Here is a 24,408-nt window from a genome sequence, read left to right as displayed (position 1 = left end):
AGTAGGGAACAATTTAAGTGCACATTCGCGGATAATTTACTCTATATTTCGAAATGAGAAGGTGCTTCGAAAATTCAGGTTCAGATATACACCCGAGTTACTTACTTGCATACTTAATAGATAACTGGATTACTGAAATCCTGCATGCACAATTATTCGACCGTTATGTACAGACGAGCTTACTTCAAGTCGGAACAAGTATTAGACCCATCAATAATCTTCACTTTAGACAAATAAGTGCGGCATGAGCTGAGAAAGTGTTGTAACGTGAGCACGAGAACCTATTTAAAGTTCTCACCATGTTGCACACAAAAAGAAAGAAGCGTTAAATTTAGGCAACACAACGAATTGTTACATCGGCTTCAGCATTTCTAATTCTACCACGACGTCAAAATGATGTTAGAGAGTTTTAGAGTAGGGGACGCAAGCTGCTTGCGTATGCAAGAACTAGGGGCCACGGTATTGAGCATTCTCAGCCCCAGACGTAGGGGTATGCGCATGCGCAGTACCGTGGCCCCTACTTCTCGCGTACGCAAGCACCTTCCGTCCCCTAATCTACATCTCTATATTGTGAGCACAGTAGTATCTCAACGCTACAAGGGTATGAAACTAGTTAGCTACGAAAAAAAGGTTGGCCTAGAACCTCAAAAATACTTTGTTCATACTTAATGTTGCGGAGTGATCCACTAAACAGGGAACCTAATTAGCATAATAATGTAGGCGTCTAAATTTTACACGGCAGTCTAAAACTTGTCTTGGCGCGTCTCCGAAAACTAATTGAGTTGTTGAAAGCCAGAAAGCAAACTCTCATGCTCCGAAAATTTGAACTACACTGTGCTCAAAATGCGATGTACCCAAAGGCATTTGTATGCACGAGTAGGCCCAATATGAAATACAGACTAGCATTGAATTGAGAGAAAACTCCGAATAAAACTTCAATTTCCAACTTCTACTCAGGATTATAAATATACAGTTTGAACTTAAGCTCTTTGGAGTGTTGTCGACCCAAAAGCAAGCACTTATTGCCCGTCCGTGCTTATTTGCAGTGTTTAGTAGAAAAGTCGGTACAAACCACTTCGAATACACACCATGCATAACTATTTCGAACACTGGCCTTGGAGATTATTGCTATAATTGTTAATGCTGTTATAGTCACACAATGAATATTGTTTGGCAGTGATCTGTACGTAATAAAGCCAGAGTGCGCCTTGCTAAAAATATCCGGACACAAACTTCTTTTCGAGCAACTAAAGATAAGCACCGGATCCTTGCACATTATCATGTTACATTGCTCCTTGTATCTCACAGGCTTGCGTAGATGATGTACTGTATATTTACGATGTCCGTGAAACTCTGTGTCTCCGTGAAATATTCTATGCCCCGCAAAACCATGTGCATTATCCTATAGCAATTCCAGGTCTAGTAATTAGTGTGACACTTCCAATAGAGTAAAGCAACACTTGCCAAAGTCGGAACGCCGGCATTACAGATATCGAGGAGGATCACTTCGTGCCGCAGTTATGTTTATAAAGCTTTAGTTGCGCTCAAGCAAACAAAGCATGCAGTAACGAGTCATGCGCTGGTTAAAGCCTTGGGTAATACTAAGAAATCGTAGTCCTTTCTAAATAGTGACACAGAAATTTTCGAAATCTAGTCGCAGGCAATGAAATACAAAAATGTGAAAACTTACAGGTTGTTTCTCCATGCTTCGCTCCATTCCAGCCAAGAGAAGGATTTCAGCGAACAAAAGCGATAAGCATAAGTTTCGATGGATGGTATTCCTGATACCCTTTAGTTGCCTGAAACAGAAAAATAAAACTTCCTTCAATGCATCAGTGAGAACCATATCTTACTTATGTAATAATGCACAGCGTATTTTCAAACGACAACCGACAAACCAAGACAGCAGTCATCAATCCCGTGCAATGCTCATGATTAGATTGAATGTTCCATGTGGTAACGGAAAACACCATAACGTCTTGCAATACTTCTAAGCTGCAAGAAATGAATGAAGGTGTGCGAAGCAAATAGCATCAGAGCAGGCGTTGGCTGATGGCTTCTTCATTGCACTATTCTATATATCTTAAACCTTTGTCACCAAGGTTCCAGTACTTAATTGTTTATCTTTATTGTATGACAATTAAACTGAAGAAAAAGGTTTATAGAGTCCCTTTGTATTAGATCAGTGTAGACATAGCCTTACAGTGGCTTCCTAGTAAACTCGCAAGGCGACAGAGCTGTGTTTAGCAACCTACTGATTGGCTTGTTGACGCATTTAATTTGCCGTTACACTGGTGATGCGATCGACAAAATTCCCGAGCAGAGAGTTAGCATTTGGTTCTGCGTTACGGTGAGGAGAAGCCCAATTAGGATATGCAACCTGATTTAGCAACTTAATGATGACGAAGCATTATCGAGAAGCCGCGTCTGTTAATGGCACACTCTCAAACTGAATGCCACAATCGACCAGGGCTAATTAGATATTCATGAAACCTATGGTTGCAGAAAAGGTGCCGGAGGTGTGGTCCCAACTAAACACTTTATAAGCTCATACAAGATTATCTTGTGTCGATATTTTATGAAAAATTTTCGCGACCTCTGAGAGCCGGAACATTGACGACACTATGCACCTGCGTAGTCGATAGCGGTTAGATTATCTCCATAATGCGGGAAGATCCTAAAATAGCTGCGCTTCAAAGGCACACCGTAGTGGACATTTCCAGGCCATGATTACCATCCAACATCTACGAACATGAACCAGGACTTGCTGTTAAAACTGCTGTAGAGCAAAGCGGTGTACCAAATAAAACGGCATGCTTCACCTGTACACGGTGAATACAATAATGCAGGTAACGAGGCAAACAATAGAGATGCCACATCCGATCTTTGTGATCCATTTTAGTGCGTCGATGTCGGTGCAGCTGAAGTTGTCTGCAGGATTCATGAGAACGGCGAATACGGTCAGATGATTGCATGAGCATACAATTTTCTCATTTGTGATGGCTGCCACTTCGCAACCACCTGTGCTCCATTTGCTCCTACCGCCAGCACTGCAAGAAAGTCAGAAGAAACTATAAGTACATTGCTAGAGAAAATTATCCGTTACACCACGATTGTTGTACGTCACTCCAGGACATGCGTGTGACCGTTATTGTGTCACCAGCCTCCAAGCGCTATGAGCGAAGAAAATTCTATTCTGATCACCTAATCACGGTGCTATGAAGGTAACAGAAAAATAAGAACAGTCCGATAAAAATTATGCAGACCCCACTTAATGTGGGAAAATGTTAGGCGACGCGTTTTGCAGGTGTTGAGAAGCCTGCCGTCTTGAAATATAGCGCAACGGGACGGCACAAGAGAAAGGAAAACGAACACAGGCGTATGTTCGCCTTCCTTCCTGTTGTGCTGTCCTGTTCCGCTGTATTGTCACGTAGTAGTTACGGTGAAGAAAGCAGCAAAACTGAGAATGACGAAACTAACGTCTTATTGGGCAAACTTGTGCCCTCAAAAGCAGGCTGCAATCAAAGAACGGCGACAGCGGCGAATACAGTCAGCGATCGTCGAAAATCTGGTGGTGGTGGTGGTGGTGGTGGTGAATTGTAGCAACAGGCGGGTTTAGCCTGGCGAACAAGGCCGGCAATTCCTCCGCCTGAGCGTCTCGCACAATACCGCTGAAGGGTTTCACCATATGTCCATCAAACCGGTCTCTCTTAAGAAATCGATGAGGAGACGTGAAGTTTCTTTGCGGACTATAACTGATCCCTCGGGAAATATAAGGTCTTGCAGGCGCGCATGCGGAAGGTCCTTGTTTTGCAGATTTTTCAGGAGAGTGTCTCTTTCATCTTGGAATTGCTGGCAGGACCACAAAAAGTGCTCAATGTCTCCTGTCTCGTTGCATGCCGTACAGTTCGGAGAATTGATTCGCCCCGTTTTAAATAACCAGGCCGGTGTATTAGCAGATCCTGTCCTTATTCTATATAGAAGTGTGGCTTCCTCTTGGTGCAATCTCTTGGTTACGCAGGGCATATGCGGTGGAACCCAAAGCGACGCAAAGTGATTTCGAATGTCAAATTTTTGCACTTGATTACTCTTTGGAGCCTTGATTTTGGGAGGATGATAGAGTGCTGCGTATGCAAGCGCATCAGCTTTTTCGTTTCCTGAGATGCCAATGTGAGAAGGAATCCACTGAAACTTTACGGTGAAGCCTTTGTTGTTGAGTTCTTTCACGATGGCTAGTGATTTGCGTGGGAACTTGAGCGATGGCAAACCACGGTATATTTGTTGTAATGCGGCCTTTGAGTCTGTAAGGACAACCACATTCTGTGGAGGCAAAGTCTTTAGTTTGCGCAGAGCAGGGGCCCTATAACGTAAAACTATTCCAATATGTTTCTATTCCAATCTCCTGACGTCAAATTTGCGTAACCACCGACGCAAGCCCCAGGCGGTCGCCTACAGGGTTGTTTGCACAGACCAATCAAACACTCTCCTCGTTCATAGGAGGTCACTTTTGTTTGCTTGAACAACGAATAACATAGCCTACACTGAGCGGCTTGTCGTATCTAATTGGCTGACAAGAGGCGAGGAGAACGCTCAAGTGGAGAGGGATCCACTGGGGCAGAGCCAGTGCACTGAAAATGGATAATTGGATGAAGAGGGTAGTGCCGGCGTCTGCGATTGGTCGGCTTTCCATTACTTAGCTTGTAGTGGCTGGTAAAAAGTCGCGGCGGCATGCAACGGAAGCTTAAGAATAACGCTAAAACCTACCCTGATCAAAGAAGAGTTGGCAGAATGAGGTGGTAAACATGCCGAAAGTGCTCGAGAACGTTACACGGCCACGCAAGAAGTTTTATTACACACAAATACACCCGTGCTCTCTGGCAGGTGCGAGTAGCCAGCGTCTCAGCGATCGGCGGCAGCCATCTTTTATTCCTTTCGGAACGGGCCAGCCTGCGGCTATTCCGAAGAAAATTCAGTTTTGTTCGGCATATTAATGCATCTTTATCGCGTACACGTCACTTTGACGCGGTGAGTTTGTGCGGTTTTGTGACGTGGCGTGACAGGCAGGTGAAGTGGGTGCAGCCCGAAAGCTTTTTGCCAATAGCCGAGGGCTAATGGCGAAAAGGGGTCGAATCAGAAATAACTGTTTTTCTTTGTTCTGCCAAATCATGCATAATCAGAATGTAGACATCATATCAGATGGGGAGCTATCGCGGTTTCTGTGACGTCGGATGACAGACAGGTGAAGTGGGGGGGGGGGGGCGAAAAAAGTTTTTGACCAATCGTGAAGGACTGATGGCAGAATTGGAATAGAAAAGTTTGGAATAGTTTTACGTTATAGCGCCCCAGAAGCTATTGCTTTGCCTTCCACAACTGTCGACGAGGCTATACAGTCCAGACGGCCAGACCACGTATATCTTAGAGAGGGAATATCGAATGCAGCTGCACAGCGATCTTCGTCTGCCTTGACAGAGCCATCTGTGTATACTTGTAGGTTATTCGGGTAAATCGTGTTCAGGTGTTCCAGGACTAATGACTTGGCTTCTGCAGATGGAATGCAGCTCTTTGATTGCAATCGTGGTACACTTAAGTTGCATGTGATGTCCTCGAATGTCCAGGGTGGTTCTATGCTTTCCCTCTGTCTCGAGCAGCGCAATCCCAATACGCGAAGCGTGTTCAATGCTGCATAAAAATGTGAGCGCGGCCTGTTACCTATACGTCTTAAGAGGGCTCTACCGGGCGTAGACTCACTCAATCGTAGGAGCTGGATCATCAGAGCCTGGGAAGCCTGAAGTCGTAGAGGGCGTGACTCAGCTTCATAGAGCACTTTCCTGTTTGACGCTGGCTGAGGGACTCCAAGGCAAAGTCGGATACCTTTTCTGTGGATGGCTTCTAAGCGCTCGTATTGGCTGTCTGAAGGTGACATCAGAGGTAGCTGATACAGGATTCGACTGGTAACCAACGCTCTATGTAGTCGTAGCATCGACGTCGGGTGGTTGCCCCAGCGTATGCCGGCGACTCGCTTGAGCACATGTAGCCTGGGTGAGGATGACGCCACAACGTGGTCAACACCGCGGTGCCAGAGTAGCCTGTGGTCTAAGGTAACGCCCAGAAATCGGACGTTGGTGACTTGTCGAATCTGGTATCCGTCCAAATTCAGCGTCAAGCGTGTAGATTTTCTTTTCACTCCAGGAAACAGTACGAATGATGATTTCTCTGCTCATAGTGATAATCCAATCGTTCCCAAGTGGCCCTGAATGGCTTTTACTGCTCCCTGGGCTATTCGTGCAAGGCGGCGATGCTGGTATCCGGAGACCCATATGCAGATATCATCGGCATATATAGATATCTTCACTGGTGTTCGATGGTTCAGTACTCTTGGGAGGCTACTCATGGCAATGTTAAATAATAAGGGAGATAAAACACTCCCCTATGGCACACCGCGAAGTATACGTATTTCATCGCTCAAAGTGTCACCAAGACGAACTCTGATGCGACGATCATCGAGGAACGTATGTATGAAGTGCAAGAGATGACCCGTGACGCCTATAACTTGCAACTGGCTGATGATGGCTCTTTGAGACACGCAGTCGTAAGCCTTAGAAACATCCATGAAAACAGCAAGTGTCGACAGGCCATCCGCACTGTAATGTTCTATTTGGCTTAGCAGGTCCAGCACATTGTCTTGAGCGCTTAGACGCTGCCGAAACCCAGTCATGCACGATGGTAGTTTTCGACCCTGCTCGACATACCAAGTGAGTCTTGTGCATGCCATCTTGTCCATTAGCTTCGCTGCACACGAGGTCAGTGATACCGGTCTGTATGAGTCCAGAGCTGCAGGATTCTTTCCAGGCTTCAGAACCAGTACCACCCATGCTACCTCCCATAAATGTGGGATAGCCCCACTGGCCCCGACTTGGTTAAAAAATGCTAGCAAATCCCGCCGCCTCTCAACCGGTAGGTTAGTCAGCATCTGATTACTGATGAGGTCAGGTCCCACCGCACAGCGACGTCGTAGGCTGCTCATAGCTAGTTCCAGCTCTCTGAGTGTGAAAGGAGCATCCATTAGAGACGACGATAGCACCGGGGGCGGGTTGGTTGTTCCGGCTGACCTTCCGGAAGAGTATATTTCAGCGAAGGCATTCGCAAGACAAGCGAGTGTCTTGCCTAACTTCAACGCTAGGGCTTCAAATGGCTTGTTTGGTCGAAAGTTGCCAGCAAGGTTATTAACGACCCAACATATCGGTGGAACTGGCGTGAAGACCGATAGGCTTGCACAAAATGATGCCCATTGATCTCTTCTTAGTTTCCTTGTATAACGTCGAATTACTGCATTAATCCTGTTATATATAGTCTTCATTGGTGGGTCGCCCTTCGTCCTCATCAGCCTCCGTTCCGCTCTTCTACGGGCAGCGCATAGATTTTTGAGCTTTAGATCAGGAGCGGGGAAGTGGTCGGGTAGCTTCAGCTCAGCGGTAGCCAATCTCTTGCTACGTAACATGTCCGCGAACAGGTCTCCAGGTGATTCGCTTAGGCCGTCCCTGTACGTATCCGAATGCGTCACAGGACAGGATCTTCGGCCGTTGGTTCTATATCCAGCAATGTTAACGAAGACAGGAAAATGATCACTGCCCATTCTATCTTTACTAGTCGTTGACGATGCGAGGATGTCCGTTGAGTGTAACGTCAAGTCAATGACACTGTAAGAGGCCGGTGGTCGAAAAAACGTTGGCTGTTTGTCATTTGCCACGCAGAGTCCCTCGGTGTTTAAAGCACTAACAATTTGCTTTCCACGTGCATCAATCGCCTTGTCGCCCCAGAGAGTATGGTGCGCGTTGAAGTCGCCACATATAATCCTAGGAGCTGGGCAGCGGCTGCAGAGGTCTCTTATAATTTCTCGCATCGAGAATCTGATCAGCGGGCGAAGCGCGTCGGCTTTTATACATCAGTAATCGAAGGTACCAGAGTAATCACTGGTGCCCGTGTGTCTTCCAGAAAGTTCTACACCATTCGCGTCGCGCACACATGAAATCAGATTACACAAAGCTCGGTGACAACCTACAGCGAACAGAACCATCGATAACATTAGAGAAACTACCGATACATGCAGGCGCGTCCTGCGCTGTGCGATAACATTTGTTAGGTGGTGAAACGTGGTCACCCGATAAAGATACACAAGTACACGCGTCCATATTTCAATATGATTCTCATGTCAAAATATGAACTAGCGCAACATTCATCTCTTTTAAAATGCCTGCCCTCGTTTACTGCTGTGCAAAATGTTACCACATGGCTCAACATGTCCGTGTAAGGCGGGAAATTATGTGTTCTGCGCAAGGACGTGTATGGTGACGAAAGTAACGCGACGGTGATGAGGATGACTTGACGACAAAGGCGACGACAGTGTAATGACAGCGACGACGATGGTGTACTTTGCAAAGTGCGCGAGTGTTGCAAGGGAAGTCTGTTAGGCATGCGAAGACGACGACGATGACGTGCGCTTGCACGAGTACTCTAAGAAAATTTGCCGACGAGAAAACAGGTTTTCGAAAGGAAGACGAAAAAAGTTGCAGTTTTACCATAAAGGCGAATCACCGATGGCGATAGCATATCAGTATATAGCTACACGAAGTAATGGTGGTAATTTTATCGGCCGTATAAACTTATAAACATCCGCTAACAAAGTTAACAGTGATAGAATGTGTAAGCGCGACTGAACAAGGAGGACGTAGAAAGAAACAGACACTCTGAGACAGCGCTCTCTCTGTGTGTATGTTTCTCCACCTCTCCCCCGGTGCCTTGCGCGCGGCGGAAGACGGCGCGCTACTTCCCCGCTTTCCTGCCTTGCACGCGCGAGATTGAGCCAACATTGTCGGCTAACCGTCGCACGCTTTCGCTCGCACATACAGCATACGGCGCTCCGTGACGATATCATCGCCTTGGGCTTTATAGGCAACATCACGGCGGCGCCGCCGACGACGATGACGGCGGAAATACGCCTGGAGTGGCCGCGGCAAGCGTATAGTTCAAAATATTAGGGCTGTAGTAAGCAGTCACAAATGCAACTAGCCTGCTCTCGGGCACGTAGGTGCATTTTTTTATTTTTATGCGAAGCATATTACGAGAGCTCAACCCAGCTCCTCAGGCGCGGCGGTGTCGCCTTCAATACCACGTGACACCGTGACGTCACGACAGAGGAGAAACGGGGCTCCAACTCGCGCCGTCGCTCGCGGCGTCGCGGCGGTATATAAGCAGCTGCGCTTGCCTCTGCTAGACACTCACGAGGTGAGATGCCTCCTGGAGACAGAGCTGCTCGTTGGAATGAGAAGCGAAGGTTGCGGCGTGCTACAGAGACTGATTTTCTAGGTGGCTTTGGCTCAACTCTTGCAAGATGGGCTGGGTGGAAATCGAACCAGGGTCTCCGGAGTGTGAGACGGAGACGCTACCACTGAGCCACGAGTACGATGCTTCAAAGCGGTACAAAAGTGCCTCTAGTGAATGCGGTGTTGCCTTAGAAACGAGCTATTTCTAAGGCTCAGGCGTGCGTCGCTTGCTCAGGCGCACAACATTTCGTTGCCGCGCCGAACGCTGCGTTGCTCGACGCTCACGGCGTCCAATGCGGGGCGCGTAGTCGCTGCGCCGTAGCCCATTGTCTTACATCCCTTGGCGGGTCGACGGGAACGCTGTCGCGGTCCACTCTTGAAGGCGAAGCAGAGTAACGCATGAGTTGTTTCTTCGTCTAGCCGAACCAAATATAGCCAAGCAACAGCAGTTCACCAGGCTGAACAGTGGTTCAAGAACTCAAATAAAGGCTAGTATGCTTCGCATCCTGGGCTTAACCTTAGCTAAGCCACAGCCATTTTTTTTTTGCATTGAATCACGAGGCTACAAACACATAAACTGCACAAAATAAGTTCCACGGAAAGCCTCAGTTTGTTTTTATGATTTCACGTACTGCGTGTAAAAAAGGTCGCCCAACAAAAAAGTCTGTGAATGAGCGAATTTGTGCGCGAGTGAACGAGAGAAGGACGGAGCGAAGAAATGATAAATATGAACTATTCCATGAGCGGCCACACATGTTCAAGAACAACAATACTCACTCAGGTTCAATAAATGAGCACTTTGGCGTCAGGTCTTTTCCAATACTTTCGAGCATGAAGGAAAGCATCACGTTGCCGTTTATACGCGAAGTCCGCTTGCCGTCCATCACCACAGAAGCAGTGACGAAAGACGTTGCCAGGATTGGAGAGTCGGCTGACCTGCATAGAGAACGTATATTACGACTGTTGCAGTCGGAGAAGACAGAGCGCTGCAGAGCATCTCAGAGGGCACGAGAGGTACACAACTTCCAATCAGCATGGGTCAGTTAAATCAGCAATAATGGCGCTGAACGTTCAACTTCGCAGAAGTCGGATGTCATCAAGACACGGAATCGAGAACCACTGCAGTCTCGACAAAAATTTGACATTCGGGTGTGCGAGGCAACATCAATGTTGTGAACGTCTACAATAAGTTTCACTGGCCACACATACGTTTTATACAATAGCTTACAATGGCGGAACGTAATTCTTTCTCTACTTACAGACGCTATGTCTACAATCAGTTTACGACCTAGATACTCTGTTGCAGAACATGAACTTCCTATATTCACTTGTTTGCGTTTTCCGTTGCTCGCATGTTAGCTGCCTATAGCAAAACACTTAACCTATATCTACGAGCACTCCACGAATCGTTTACTGACTCGAAATGCCTGTGCAACTAGTCAGAAATACTCATGAGCAATCATTGGCAATACAGGCATGCTCTGTCGAATCGCTTGCTGAATGAGATATTGCACACAACACACGGATTCAAGTTCGCAGGAACCAGTGTATTGCGCAAATGACAGAGCGTCGAAAAATGCTACAAATAGGTTCTCAAAATCCAGCTTTAAGCAAAAGATGACAAAAAGCATAGACGGCTCGGCGTTTCTTGGCAAGTTTCGCTCGAAACGTAAGACAAATTCTGAACCTAAGCATATGCCAAGATTTTCTTAGTAGAAGAGATTCGTAATATTTATCTTGATTTCGCGTGTTCAACGCACAGAGTATTCGTTTATTTGCATTGTGGGATAGGGTAAACACGTTTATTGAGGTGTCAGAGCAAGCAGTTATAGAAGCATTATCGCTTGTTCCTTCCTTCTGGCCAAAGTAGTGTGCCGAGCTTGCAGATATTTTTACATGCTACTGACGATCTTATAAACATGCTTTTAAGATGTTAAATGCACTGTCGTAAAAAATTAAGAAGGGTGAGGAATGGGGAGTAGCACAAGCGCGGCCCAACACAACGGATGAAAGGACAGGATGGGGTACGAACCGGAGTTAATTTGAAAAGCCATGCAAGAATATTACCGTGGGAAGGAATAATGCCGTAATTAATCGAGTTTGATAATGCAGTGTAACCCTGATAATGTACAATTTAAATTGCTCTCAGGAGTAGGGTAACACATATACTGAAACAAGATCTGACATTAATAGAATCTATGTACTGAACATAAATTTTGATAGGTTTAAAAGTCAAGGGAATATTTACCATATAAGCAGAATTATTTTTTAATGACTTAATTCAAAGCCCAGGAAAGTACGGTGGCTCAGCTATACCCCTAAGGAGCTCATATGCACGCGCAGCCTTGAATGTAAGCAGCTCTTCTTAACCATGCCATGTTACGCCTTGAGTGGCATGTGAACAGGTACTTGACAGCTCCGTGTAACTTCATAAGGACGTCTGAAGACGAGCCAGGTTCTTCTCATCGAACAAAGCCAATGTTCATTGGTGGTTGTACACCATAACGGGTCCACTTTGACCTAAAGATGTCTTAGATGAGGTAAATGGCTTAAAGATGCTAAACGCGTCCAAGCGGGTCTCTAGTTCTTTTATAAAGGCCCACCTGTAGAAGAAATGTGGCTCCAATGATCCCTAACACAAATTATCTCTCGTGTGAACTTCAGGTCCACTGTGCTTAGAGTGTAGTGCCCGTCGTGGTGACTTTTCCTTTTTTATGCGTCTCCTAGTTTGCGCTAGTAGGCATTCTTCACGCGTGAATAGACTTACCCAGTGATAAGTCTTATTGAGCAATCAAACGATAACAAGTGTATTATTGTGTCTGAATTCTTTTTTTTACCTTGTTTTCGTTCAATGTAAGGAAACCACTGAGCCACACGCGGTGACGTTGCGGTTTTAGTCGTCGAAACACAGGTTGTGCGACAAGGAACGCATGGCAAAATTAAGCAAGATGGAGAATGGTGTTGTGCAAGTCGATTCATCGGTGTGTTGAGTACTTACCCGTTTGCCGATGTGCTGCCAAACATATTTTTCACGAGAGTGTTTTCAGAAAATATGATGTTAGCATTTTTTGTTCCTGTTGTCAAGAAGCCAGGAAACAACTGTACAGTCGCCCCAGTGGGGGCGCTAAGATTGGTGCCGGCTTCCAAGACGTGGTCGGTCACCGGCTTTACCTTGATAGCTGGCATAGAAATGAAAGAAAAAGTACAATGCAAGTAAGACCAGCAAAGAAGATTAAGCCGCAGACCGTAAAGCAGATCCCTCTTTACCACTTTCAAGATTCCAAAAAACCAATAGCTGTCAGTAAAACGACACTTTACGAGATAAGCCACTCTAGATAATCCTTTTAGTATATTAGTCTCATGCAGCCTTCGCGCAAATGAGGTGCCTTTCTAGCCTTCTCTAAGCCTTAAAGGTGCTAGGTGATTTGTGTACGGGACAATATTTTGTAAGCAATAAATAATAGCACAAAAGCCTATTCAGCATAAATATATACGCCGCTCTGTTTTCTGCTCTATACGGCCTGTCACGGAGCAGCTTGTTTTAGTCTAAATCCCGTACAATCAGGATAACAATTCTCACAAGTATCTTCAATGTCTGTGGTAGCGAAAACATTGAAAATTATTGCCCTTAATATCTTGAATTGTTTCTTGTTTGTCTTTACTCACTGCAGAACGCACAAAAGCTTTTCCCCAGAGGCTATCTGGATCTTGTGCACTGAAAATGTACCCTCCTCAAAAGTCCCTAAAATGTGTTGTGCCATACATAACTATTTCGACACGGATAGAATTTCGCAAGGTAATCTATCCCACAAAAACAACATATTTGATTGCTACGTCAAAAGCGCTACATTAGATTAAAGATGACTGTACTCCCAAGCCGCCGCATCCTCCGTCAACCCGCATTCGACGCCAAATATAGGCGCCCATTCATCGTGATCTTGCAAAGCCAGCCCCGTCTACTTTTTGTCAGGTTGAACAAGTATGCTGCCGAAAATTCTTTTAATGTTGGCTTTCTTGAGGCTTGTTTTTTGTTTTTTTGCCCGTCTTCATTCTGCGGATAGTGGCCTCAGGGTGAATGCTAAGTTCAGTGCTTACATCTTTTACACCGTGTACTGAGCATGCAGAATGCTCGTAGCCCAAATTTTAAAGCGTCATCACTGCCGTGAACCTTGAACTTTACAAAACCTTGGTCACACACGAAGTTGAGGTCGCCTGCTCAATTTAGGATTCTGACCAGGTGGCATTTACAAACCTTTTAGAATCCGTCCTGCACCACAGCACCAGGTTCTTTAACTATGGTCGTTATTCTAATATTTCCTGAATGAAACTAACGTTTGACTTACAAGAACTCACTTTTCTGTTTTGTTTTCATCTTCCTCCTTCGGATAACGAGCTCATTAGTCGCCCAACTTCCTATTTTGTGAGAGTTAATAAATATAAACTGTGTGTCTCCCTTGATACGGAAACGTCGCTACAACTTTTTATTACGAAAGACATGAAATATAAGATAAGTTTACCCTTGCTAACTATTCCGGAGCCCTACTGTGGGGTAGGGATCTTAATCAAACTCCATGAACTATACTGAAGCTTGCATTATAGCACATTTTGTGCGAACATTTATTATGAGCCTGTGCGGGTGTTATTTCTTCTCTGCAATCTGCAGTCGTAGTGTACTACGCCTGCAGTCTAGGCTTGTAGCAGGCTGAACATTCTCTTGTTACCGTTAAACCTTTTCTTGCTCGCCCTGCACCTCAATGTCGTTCATTTAGTCTAAGCTACGATACCAGCAATCGTAATGACAACCTTTTTCAAGCATCTGACGAGGCAGCTATTTTCCCTTGGATATCAAAGCTGCCACCTCGAGTCAACTCTGAGGTGGACCTATTAAAACGCCACACGTTGCCTCATTAACGCCTGCTTCGGGAACAGATTTCCTTTCGTGATTCTGTTTATTGTTGGATTACTGTTGTTATTAGTTAGCCTTAACATTTGCCATTTACCTTAACTCACTATCACCAGAAATAAAGAAAGAAACCGTAAATTAAAAGTGCTCTGACGTCTTGCTTTACAGATCTACAAATTGCTAAGAACTTACTGATATTTCCGCTTCCGATTGTTGTTTCATCTAAGAGTGGAGCATTGAATCCGATCATCTTGATGACAATATCTTCAACTCTGTTGATAAGGCTGGCCGCCGTGTCAAGCCGCTCCTCCTGAAGTGCAAAGGTTCCATCATACTTTTGTTGATAGGAGCCCCGTAATGTACGACAGAAAGAGCACGAGCAGAAGGCTTACCTTCGATATATTGCCCCAAACATGTTTGTTTTGCATGGCATGGCTGGCAAGATCAACAACAGTTGTGGCCAGCTGCCGTGTCTCAGTGACCCGTTCACTCTCGCTTAAGTTCACCAGGTAACTGTCGAAACTTTCTAGAACTGTTTCGAAACAGGAAGATATGGCTTTGATGTCTCCAGGATTTGTGACCTTTCCGTTTAGCTCCTGAAAAATCTGGGTCACTTCGGTGATGTTCGCGCTGTTCTGCGTAAAGAAGTTAAAAAAAAACAAAAAAGCAAAATGATGTTTATCGTACTCCCTGATTACATGTATAACATAATACGGTGAGATGTGTGTTTCTAGAAATGGCCGTGTCTGGATCTGAAAATTATGAACAAACATTATCCATATATTCCCGCACACTCAGAACTTTTACCTATCTTGGTTTTCATGTACAAGATTTGCCAGGGAACACCAACCATGTCTTAAAAATATTCATATGATCAACGCGAAATATGAACAGCACAGTTTATCTTCAGCCACTTTGCGGAACTCATAATATTACTGTTATGTCTAATTAATTTATTGGACAGTTATAATCACATAATTTAACCAGCATCATATTCTTGAGTATCTGTTTTTATCCGAATGTGTTGAAATGACCAAGTTCTACATCAGTGTAGAAAACACCAAATAAAGTTTTTTTTTGCATCATGCCTTTCCATTCCACGTGGCCAGAAAGCGTGTCAAAGCAAACGCATTAAATAAACGTTCTACGGTGCCCGCATTGAACACTGCGGCATTGGGGTGCTTAGCGCTCTGCAAATGAATGACCCACCCCCAATTTTGGGTGGCCGTTTTCCCTGATGGTAACCCCTTGGTGGTAGTCCGAAATTTCTGTGATAACGAGCATGATATGCAGTTATTAACATGCGGGCCATTGACAGGCATAGCACAAAGTATCTCAAGTGCTGATTTAGTTTTCTGGTTATTTCTACCGCTGGGCAGAATAAAACAATGACTTTTACGATGTTATCCCACTGTTGTATAGCATGAGAAAATGGCAAGCCCAAACCAATTAAAACACTGATTACGTCGACCAGCGAACCAAAGCCAGTTTTGCAGAACGGCTGCTTTTGTGACCTCGCATATTGTGGCTACAGAGCTGCGGAGTAACTGCTTGGCCGTTGGTGCTATCGCCCAGCGTGACGAAACGCAGCCAGCGTAGCCTCGCCACGCCTGCTCACTCAGCTATCGCTTAAGAAACCCACTCCTACAAAGCGCAAACAGCACGAGCCATACGCAATCTGTTTAGTTGTGACGTCATACACGTAGGATGAACAGCAATGCAAACAGAGCCCCGTTATGCTATGTTTGCATTGGTATATCGTCAGTTTGCGCACATGCCTGGAGCTACATACACTCTTAGAGAGAAATCTGGCACCGCAGCTGTTTAACCATCGCGGAAATTATGTGTAGCTCTTTTATTCTTTCAACGACTTAGCATGGCGTCGTTCAGAAAGCACAATCCTACCTTTCTTTGTTTGGGGGTCGGGGGGGGGGGGGGTTCAGCTATGTTCTGTGCTACATCAGCACAACGCTTCCTCCTTTTGGCCGCTAAGCGTTTTACGATTTCAACAAATTCATTTCGTCCGATAATTTTCAGTGCCTACTACTACACTTCCGAGTATACGTGTTGCAAAATTTAGGGCAGTGACACGCACTATGCGTGCTGACCTTTTTAAATATTTCCAGACAACTCCTCTTATCTTACATATTCTGTCAAATACGATGTGAAGGATAGGCTAAATGAAGGTAACAATTGCCATAAAAGAAATTTGCAATAACAGATCAAGTTACGTTAAGAAACCGGAAGGTTGCGCGAAGCCAAAAGGGCGAGGTTATAGATAAATGCCAATTCTACCCATCGCTCCGCATGCTATCATAGATGAAGCTAGCTGCTCACACAGCCTCTATAGCGCCAGACCCCCCCCCCCCCCCCCCCCCCCCCTTAGTATAAAGCTCTGCGCCTACACGCGCAGTCAACCACAGAATTTCGCAGAACACGAGATCGCAGAAAAAGTTGGATGTCTGCGCACCCTCATAACGCAGCCTATTAGTGTTCGCATTTACAGCCTCCACAAGTATATGTGAACAACATTATGATGCTCAGTTTTACTGACTTCTGTAACAGGCTGCTGGGAAATTGAACGTTTTCTGAAATCCTGTGGTGAGTAAATTTTTGTGGTTGACTGTACGTGACACCAGAACTGGAGCGTCGGCTTTCAGCTACCCATAGACGCCTGTTAGGAAGCGCTGAAACGCACACATTTAGCATGAAACACAATACTGGAACACTGTGTTCAAGGTTCTGCAACTATGAACGTAAAGCAAGAACAATAGTATACGCGCGTCCACCGGGACTCCGCATAGTGCACCATGCAACCTTTCATCGCCTCTGCCTCACGTTCCATTGCCTAGGACTATATGTGAGCGTTATTTACTGTCTTACCTAACTCCGCTCTAAGTTTCCTGGATATTTGATGATACTTTCTATTTTACAAATTTAGTCTTATGGTTATTGCTATCCATTGATAAGGAGTGGCCGTCAACACCGCGTGTGACTAACTCTCTCACTTTTATTTTGCAACAATAAAAAGAACAAGACATACGCGCAGCGGTGTGGGTTGGTCCTGTTCTTCCCAATGCATCTGTGTACTAGTTGCACTACCCTGACGGCCTTCATGATGATACAGCAACAATCCCCACTCACAAACCTCATAGAATTTCCGCCGGTGGCATGTAAGACATCTCACGTACTCTTTGTTACTTTGAGCGTCAAAATGTGACATTACACATGTAACATGGCACGTGTAAGAATTTCCCGCCTCTAACGTTGCGATACAGAAGCTGATTTTTTGGGCATAAAAATGTAGGGTCTCCCAAACGGCTGAAAATAGCTCACATACATTGAGTTTCGTGGCTGCTCCTTCAACTTCCTTTGACACGCAGCTAGTTTTGTTTACGTACTCCGACCATTGGCCATTTTCTTCACACTTTCTCGTGATATCTGAAAATATAATAAAAATTTAGTTACTATCCCGCGATACCAAGCTACTACCGAGAAGCACACGCATTGACCAATAGGATAGTGCATGACACGAAATAAAACTAAACTTTTCTATTTGAGTTCAGTGGCTGAGTGAGCCGAGTATTTCGTGAACAGAGTATTTTTAGTAAACCGAGTATTAGTGAACCGAGGCCGAGTATTTTATCGAATGACATGCCCCCAAATTTCTCACTTTATTTTTAACCTCCTCTCGCGAAGTAAAACTAGCGGTTGCGATGATCAAATAGTATTTATTCGTATAGAGGTTATCGAATCGTGTTTAATACAACAAACATTTTGTACGCAGATAACTTTGGTACACGAAAGCTTCCACTATATGGAACAGAAACTAAAATGAGTATTAATGGCAGATATTTACATTGCTCTGCAGTCGATTAACACGTTTATGTAGATCGTCCTTGAATGGTTTAAGTACATTGACACATAGCTAAATCGGCCGTAGTGGATGAATACACAGATTGTGAATTTGATTCAGCAACATTCTCTAATATTTTGTACGCTCCAAAATTTGGAACATTCTCAGGGCCATAGAGTAAGGCACATGCGAAGACTAGGAGACTGGTTTTCCAGTAAGTTTGTTCGCCTTCTGCTAGAAGCGTTTCCATGGCGGACACGCTCAAAGCGACGCTCTAATTGACCTAGCTGCCATACCAGCGCTCTTTTCATGGCCCTTGAAAACCAGCGGGCTTTTTTTTTAATGAGTATTTCCACTATTCACGACTTACACTCCCATTTTTATTCCCATTTCCAGTTTCCTGTACCAAAGAGAGAGAGAGAGAGAGAGAGCAGAAAGAAAACTGAGAATGAAGGTCTAAGGGCGCGCAGCTAAAACTTAAGAGGACCCTAACCGAATACAATATGCGCTGTAAATAACAACAGCGACTTCCTGACATACCTTGTAATCCGGGATGCTGACTGTTATGACACAAAGCGACACTGAAGAAATTGTGAATTTCGGTAGTGATATTGATCGTTTTTAGCACATTTTTGTGTCTACTACAGGATGGATGCCTGTTCCAGGGATCTTTAATCACGCCTTCTTTGCATCAGGTGACCACGCTTCTGTGCCTGTAAATTTCCAAATCTCATTACACCACCTAGGCCTCTGCGCCCTCGACTGCGTTTACTTTTCCTTGTAACCCATTGTGTTACTATATAGAGCATCGACTACCTCTGCTACTCCTTACATGACCGATTACACTTCATTTCTTCCGCTTAATATTAACTAGAATATCGACTACCCACGTTTATTCTCCAATCTACACGGCTGTTTTCCTGCCACCTTAGCATGGCGCCTACCATTTTTCATTCCGCCACTTCGTTGCGCGGTCCTTAGCTTCTTCTCAGGCTTCACTGTTCATCTCCCAAGTTTCTGCCCCATATGTTAATACCTGGAGAACGCGAAGAGTCTAAACTTCACTTTTCAAAGACAGCGGTAAGCTCCCGCTCACGACTTGATAATGTCAGCCGTATGCGCTCGAATTCATTTTTATTTCTCTTCAGATTTTCTTCTCATGATCCGGGTCCGCTGTGATTAACGGGTCCAAATAATCTTACTCGTGCACACCTTCCTCAGACTGACTGCGAACCAAGAATTCTCGTGCTCCTGCCAAGCTACTGAGCTTTGGCTTAGTCTTCCGCATACAAATCCTGGAATCAACCCTCAGGCCTGATACACAGCCGTCATCCGCTAAATCCCGTCACCGTCACACCACCAGCGCCCGTCCGCTGAGAGTGTTTCCAGGCTGTTTTGGCCTCAAAAACGGTACGCTGGCTACTTTTTGAGTACCGTTGGCTACTTTTTGAGCACCGGTCAACGTCTTCACGGTCTCCTATGCTTGAGGGAAAACTTGCGAGGAAACGTTTTCTCTTCACGGACGCAGGTGCCGTGACAGAGATGGGAAGAATGACGGCTGTGTGATTAGGCCTAAGTCACATCCAGCTTTCCTGATCAGAACAATGTCATGGTGCAAATCGCAGGTGGCTAAGATGTTATCGTTGATCCGCGCATCTGGTCCTTCCCAGTTCAAAAGGGTGAATACTTTCCAAGCATCAAGTCAGTAGCATTGGGGAAATTTTCTCACCTTCCCTGACACTTTCTTCGTCGATATAATCTCTCCGATTTTCTTGTCGAGAATTGTGGTAGCTGTGGAATATATTTGCTAAGATATTCACATATACCTCGTTTTCGTCCTGACTACGCCTTGCCTTAATTATCCCTGGTGTCGCTATGGAATTGAACGCCTTTTAGTGATATGTAAATACTATATAGAGACTTCTCAATACGTGATTTACGACATCAATGCAATCCATAATGGAATATACTATCTAAAGCGAGTTTATCCTCTGTGCCAACGAGATCAAGTGTCCCGCTGATCTTATTGGGATGCACGGAAAAAACGTAATTATGCAAGCACAAGCAAATGGTACGCTGGATATTATATCTTAAATTAGCATAGCGAATGCCTTGCACATCCAAGAGCTGTTTTATTCTAAGCATTCCGTTCAACTGAAAGACGATGTCGCAACTGGAATGACGTGAGCGTGCTTTTTCGACGAAAATTAAAATTTGAGAACATTTATGCGAAGACGTGGTTTGCATTCAAGTGGAGATCAATGAACTGTCCTGAACTCATTCAAGACGTGTTATTTCAGTAACTAGAGTACAGAGACGAGTACGCTCTTTATTATATATTTGAGATGATTTCCTTCCTTGTAGTTTCATATAGTATCCCGTAATTTCATACTGCATCAAGTGCAATGCCACCTGATGCAGTGTGAAAAATTCCGAAAGGCGGCCACTTCGCAAAATGGAAGGCGCATTAAGTTGATAGAACAAGCTCAGCCTCGAGGCTGAGCTTGTTCAAGTGATACGAGCGATTAATAACAGATGCGGAACAATGTTAGCTATCCCTGCGTCCGTGTTTCTGCATACAACTGCGTTACAGGTGGAAATATTCTGTTCAGTGTTCGCAATGACAAATTATAGTTGTAAATGATCAATATTGCGAATAAATAGATCGACCGAGCTGTAAGACGTTTGTTACTTTCGGTATTGCGCTTTAGCACTAAACGGGAAATGGAAGCGTGGAGGCAGCCTCTTAAGACATGCATTTTGCAGATGTGTAGTTGCGCAGCGTATAATGTACTATTCACACGTCACCTCTTAAGCAGTCTGCACAGCAAGGCTTACGGGCCGTTGATCCTCTCTCGGTGGATGGCCAATCATCTATTGATGGACAGTCAGTTCTGGGTCCAGGAACAGGAGAACGGCTACTAATAGGTTTGCTAGTGGCAGGAGAAGTGGCAGTAGCTTCGGCAATAGACGTAGTTTCGACAATCGGCGGGAGTGTTATAATGTTGGCAACTGGAAGACAATGAGTTATTCTTTGTTACACAAAGCTTACTCTACAAGGAAAAAAAAGAAAGATTACCGCGGCTTTGTCAAGCCAAGGAATTCAGGACGTCGCCTCCTCCAACTGTCTGTCCAACTTCACCGCAATTCATCAGTGTAACTCAATGGGCAGCATTTAAAAGAAAAAAGATATTTCAGTATGCCGCCCGAACTTCAAGAACCTTTGGTGTAGCAACAACGCGAAAGTACGCACTTTATTTTAACGTGTGCATTCACGGCACACAGTCGTAACGTCTTTGCTTAGTGCTAGCAAAATTTTGGTTAGGATTAAAACACTGATGTGACGCAGCAGGAAAGTTACGAACAAGTACCGCATGTATAAATGTTATTAAAAAGGAGCGCACGCTAGATGTCTATAAGTTAAAGGTTGTTGAATTATCCTTTATAAAAATGCTGCCTATTAGGAAATTCGACGTAAGAGCACATAGACAATGTTAATTAAGTTACGAGGTTTTACGCCCAAGAAATTCGATAAAATTATGAGGAACGCTGTAGTGGGAGACTCCGTATTAATTTTGTTCAGCTGGGGCTATTTATCATGCACCTAATGCACAGTACACGATCGTTTTTGAATATAGCGCTCATCGAAATGCGGCCACCGCGGCCGGGATTTGATTGCGTGCCCTCTGGCTTAGCCGCTCAACGCCAAGACCACCACGCCACCGTGGCGGGTAGGAAAGATGTAAAAAAAAACCTCGGTATGTATTATTTTAATAGAATACGCGTTCACGCACGTTTCACTTATATATACAAAAATAAATATTCACCTTTATTTAGTGAAATGCTGGCTACAGCGACGGTGAGGCAGCCAATGAATAGTTATGAGATAGAGCGCAGGTTGCTAGCCTGCTCGATGACTGAAATTCCCGAGTGTCGTGGAAATAGTTTTACTTTTGTGCGTGTACAGAAAGAAGCTGCAGATTTTTCAAGTTCTCGCTGAACATCTATGACAAATGAAAACAAAAATAGGAAGGGAAACATGCGCTTAACGCATGTGCTACTGACTTATCACTGTAGCTCCAGTATTTTATTATGATGAAGGCACAACCCTAACAATACTTTAATACTTTGATTTACCCTTCCCTTCCATCACTCTAAGTTTCCGCTCGTTAACTAGCACTAATTAAGTGCGACATGTACAGTCGACCAAAAAAGTTTACGGACCAAGAGACCTGACAAAAAGCGGAATATCTCCGCAGCCTCCAAATGCAGCCGGGTGTTCCCATTTCCAGCCTTTACTGGTATATGCGAACAACATTGTGATGTACGGTTTTACTGGCTACTTTTAAAGGCTGCTCGCATATTTAGCATTTTCTGAGACCCCGTGGTCCGTAAACTTTTTTGGTTGACTGTACATTAGTGAGGTGACTTTACTTGCACGCATATAAAATATGATTAAAATCCTCATCTGCGTCCGTCTTGATAGATAATCGTTATCGTTAGAACCCTGTATATTTAACTGGCTCATCTTTCACGACATATTTCGTGGTGCCTTTGCACTTTGTTCCGGCAGGATAATTTTTTTATTTTTTTTTTTATACGAGATACTGGACTCAGTGACCTGGAAAGGGAAGACAGATAACTGTGCAGGTGCAGGCCTTTGCGACTGGTTTTTATATGATATCGGTTCAGCAAAACAAAAAGTGTTGGAAAATCAATCGAAGATTATAAGTGACAATGAATAATCCTCATTCAAAGTGAGCGTCTTGACGGCAATGACATAGCCACCAGTTTCTTTTTGGGGGGAGGGGGCCCTAATGGCGCACCCCCCTCTTGTTTGGGGTCGGGGAGCAAGGGGAGTGGCTGGGTAGGCCGCATACTGACACAGATATTTCGGGCAGGGGAGAGGGGGAGGGGGCAGTGGCCCCTGGTTACGCTACTGCTCCACAGCCGTGCGTCGTTCAGCACTCTTTAAAGCACGGGGGTGAATAGGAAGCTACAATATCTTTAGGTGCTGCTGTTGGCATTACCACTACACTTCATCGCGTGGTAGGTTCAAGTGGGACATGAGTCAAGTGCGTTTTTGAGAACACGTTACTCTGCAAATATAGAAACTATTGGAGCAGTTGCCGCCAATTGTAAAGTAATAGCTCTGTAAAAATAAACGAAAAATATCTTCACAGTGTCTTTATGTTTAAACACAATGTTAATGCGATATTTGGGGCAAAATTGCGTTATTCTCTCAAAGCCACGAGAAATACTCACAGACACAGAGTGAACGTAGCTTCGTGGAACAGTTTATTCCATCGAGTATAAAGTCGGTATAGTTGTGAACGAGTGCCATGCAGTGGTTGCTGTCACTGAGGAAAAAATGAGAAGATATGAAAAATGCATGGCAGCGGTGGTGAAGGAAATATGTTTCGCCGGTATAAGAATACTCTGAAACACCAGATATTATAAGAAAGGATCTCTTTAAAACAGTGGAAACAGGAATAATCAATAAATAACTTCTAGCTCTTCAGCCCTGTATAAGTGAAATGAAGTAGCCGGAGACACGGCCTTCCCACCTCTCTAATTGATACCCAGCTCGCTCGCTCGCTCACTCACTCACTCACTCACTCACTCACTCACTCACTCACTCACTCACTCACTCACTCACTCACTCACTCACTCACTCACTCACTCACTCACTCACTCACTCACTCACTCACTCACTCACTCAATCAATCAATCAATCAATCAATCAATCAATCAATCAATCAATCAATCAATCAATCAATCAATCAATCAATCAATCGATCAATCAATCTGAAGTTAACTGTTCCCATTTAACTTTAGTGGTGTGCTGACGTGGTACTGCCTATTGAGGCTGCTTTCCCTCCCTTTTGGCGCTATGTCGAGAGCCACTACAAAAGAGAGGAAACATGCTGTCATCAATAGTCACAAATAATACTTAGTAGAAATTGGTACTTTTTTACGTACACATACCAATGCAAAATGCGGTAAGTTTTGTAAAAGCGTCGTTTTTTAATTACGCAAATTTTTTGGCAATCGGGCTGGATACATCAAACACTTTCCTTTGATTTCAGGTTATTTGTTTTTTGTCATCTCTAGCATTTGTTGCGTATATATCACTCAGTCACCGATGTACATACGTCTCAAAAATCCATTACGTGAATCGACGTTGACTCATGTTTTGTTACCGTCCTATTACGAAGCAAGAGTCACTAAAGAAGTTTCACCTCTTACAAGGCGTCACGTCCGACGGAAACGACCCTAGCACGGTGGCTGAATGTGCTAGCTGGTAATCCATAATAAGTGTGTACAGC

The 24,408-nt window shown here is 44.6% G+C and overlaps 1 protein-coding gene across 4 annotated transcripts in view; it reads right to left on the bottom strand.

The window, feature by feature from the left end:
* The window catches only part of LOC135918181 (adhesion G protein-coupled receptor L3-like), a 127,887-nt gene that overhangs the window by 22,891 nt on the left and 80,588 nt on the right, over positions 1 to 24,408 (bottom strand). For 3 of the 4 annotated variants that reach the window (XM_070532190.1, XM_070532192.1, XM_070532191.1), the window contains exons 13-21: positions 23,345 to 23,439; positions 20,888 to 21,091; positions 17,564 to 17,664; positions 14,616 to 14,858; positions 14,416 to 14,533; positions 12,319 to 12,499; positions 10,098 to 10,256; positions 2,823 to 3,050; positions 1,691 to 1,799 (exon numbers count right to left, since the gene is read on the bottom strand). In XM_070532190.1, coding sequence (XP_070388291.1) covers positions 1,691 to 1,799; positions 2,823 to 3,050; positions 10,098 to 10,256; positions 12,319 to 12,499; positions 14,416 to 14,533; positions 14,616 to 14,858; positions 17,564 to 17,664; positions 20,888 to 21,091; positions 23,345 to 23,439 — 1,438 coding nt within the window. The remainder of the gene's footprint in view (positions 1 to 1,690; positions 1,800 to 2,822; positions 3,051 to 10,097; positions 10,257 to 12,318; positions 12,500 to 14,415; positions 14,534 to 14,615; positions 14,859 to 17,563; positions 17,665 to 20,887; positions 21,092 to 23,344; positions 23,440 to 24,408) is intronic. The other variant, XM_070532193.1, reaches the window with a different exon arrangement.

The sequence above is a fragment of the Dermacentor albipictus genome, chromosome 1 (genome assembly GCF_038994185.2).
Source record: "Dermacentor albipictus isolate Rhodes 1998 colony chromosome 1, USDA_Dalb.pri_finalv2, whole genome shotgun sequence".
Classification (NCBI taxonomy): Eukaryota; Metazoa; Arthropoda; class Arachnida; order Ixodida; family Ixodidae; genus Dermacentor; species Dermacentor albipictus.
This window is presented reverse-complemented; position numbering and strand designations above follow the sequence as displayed.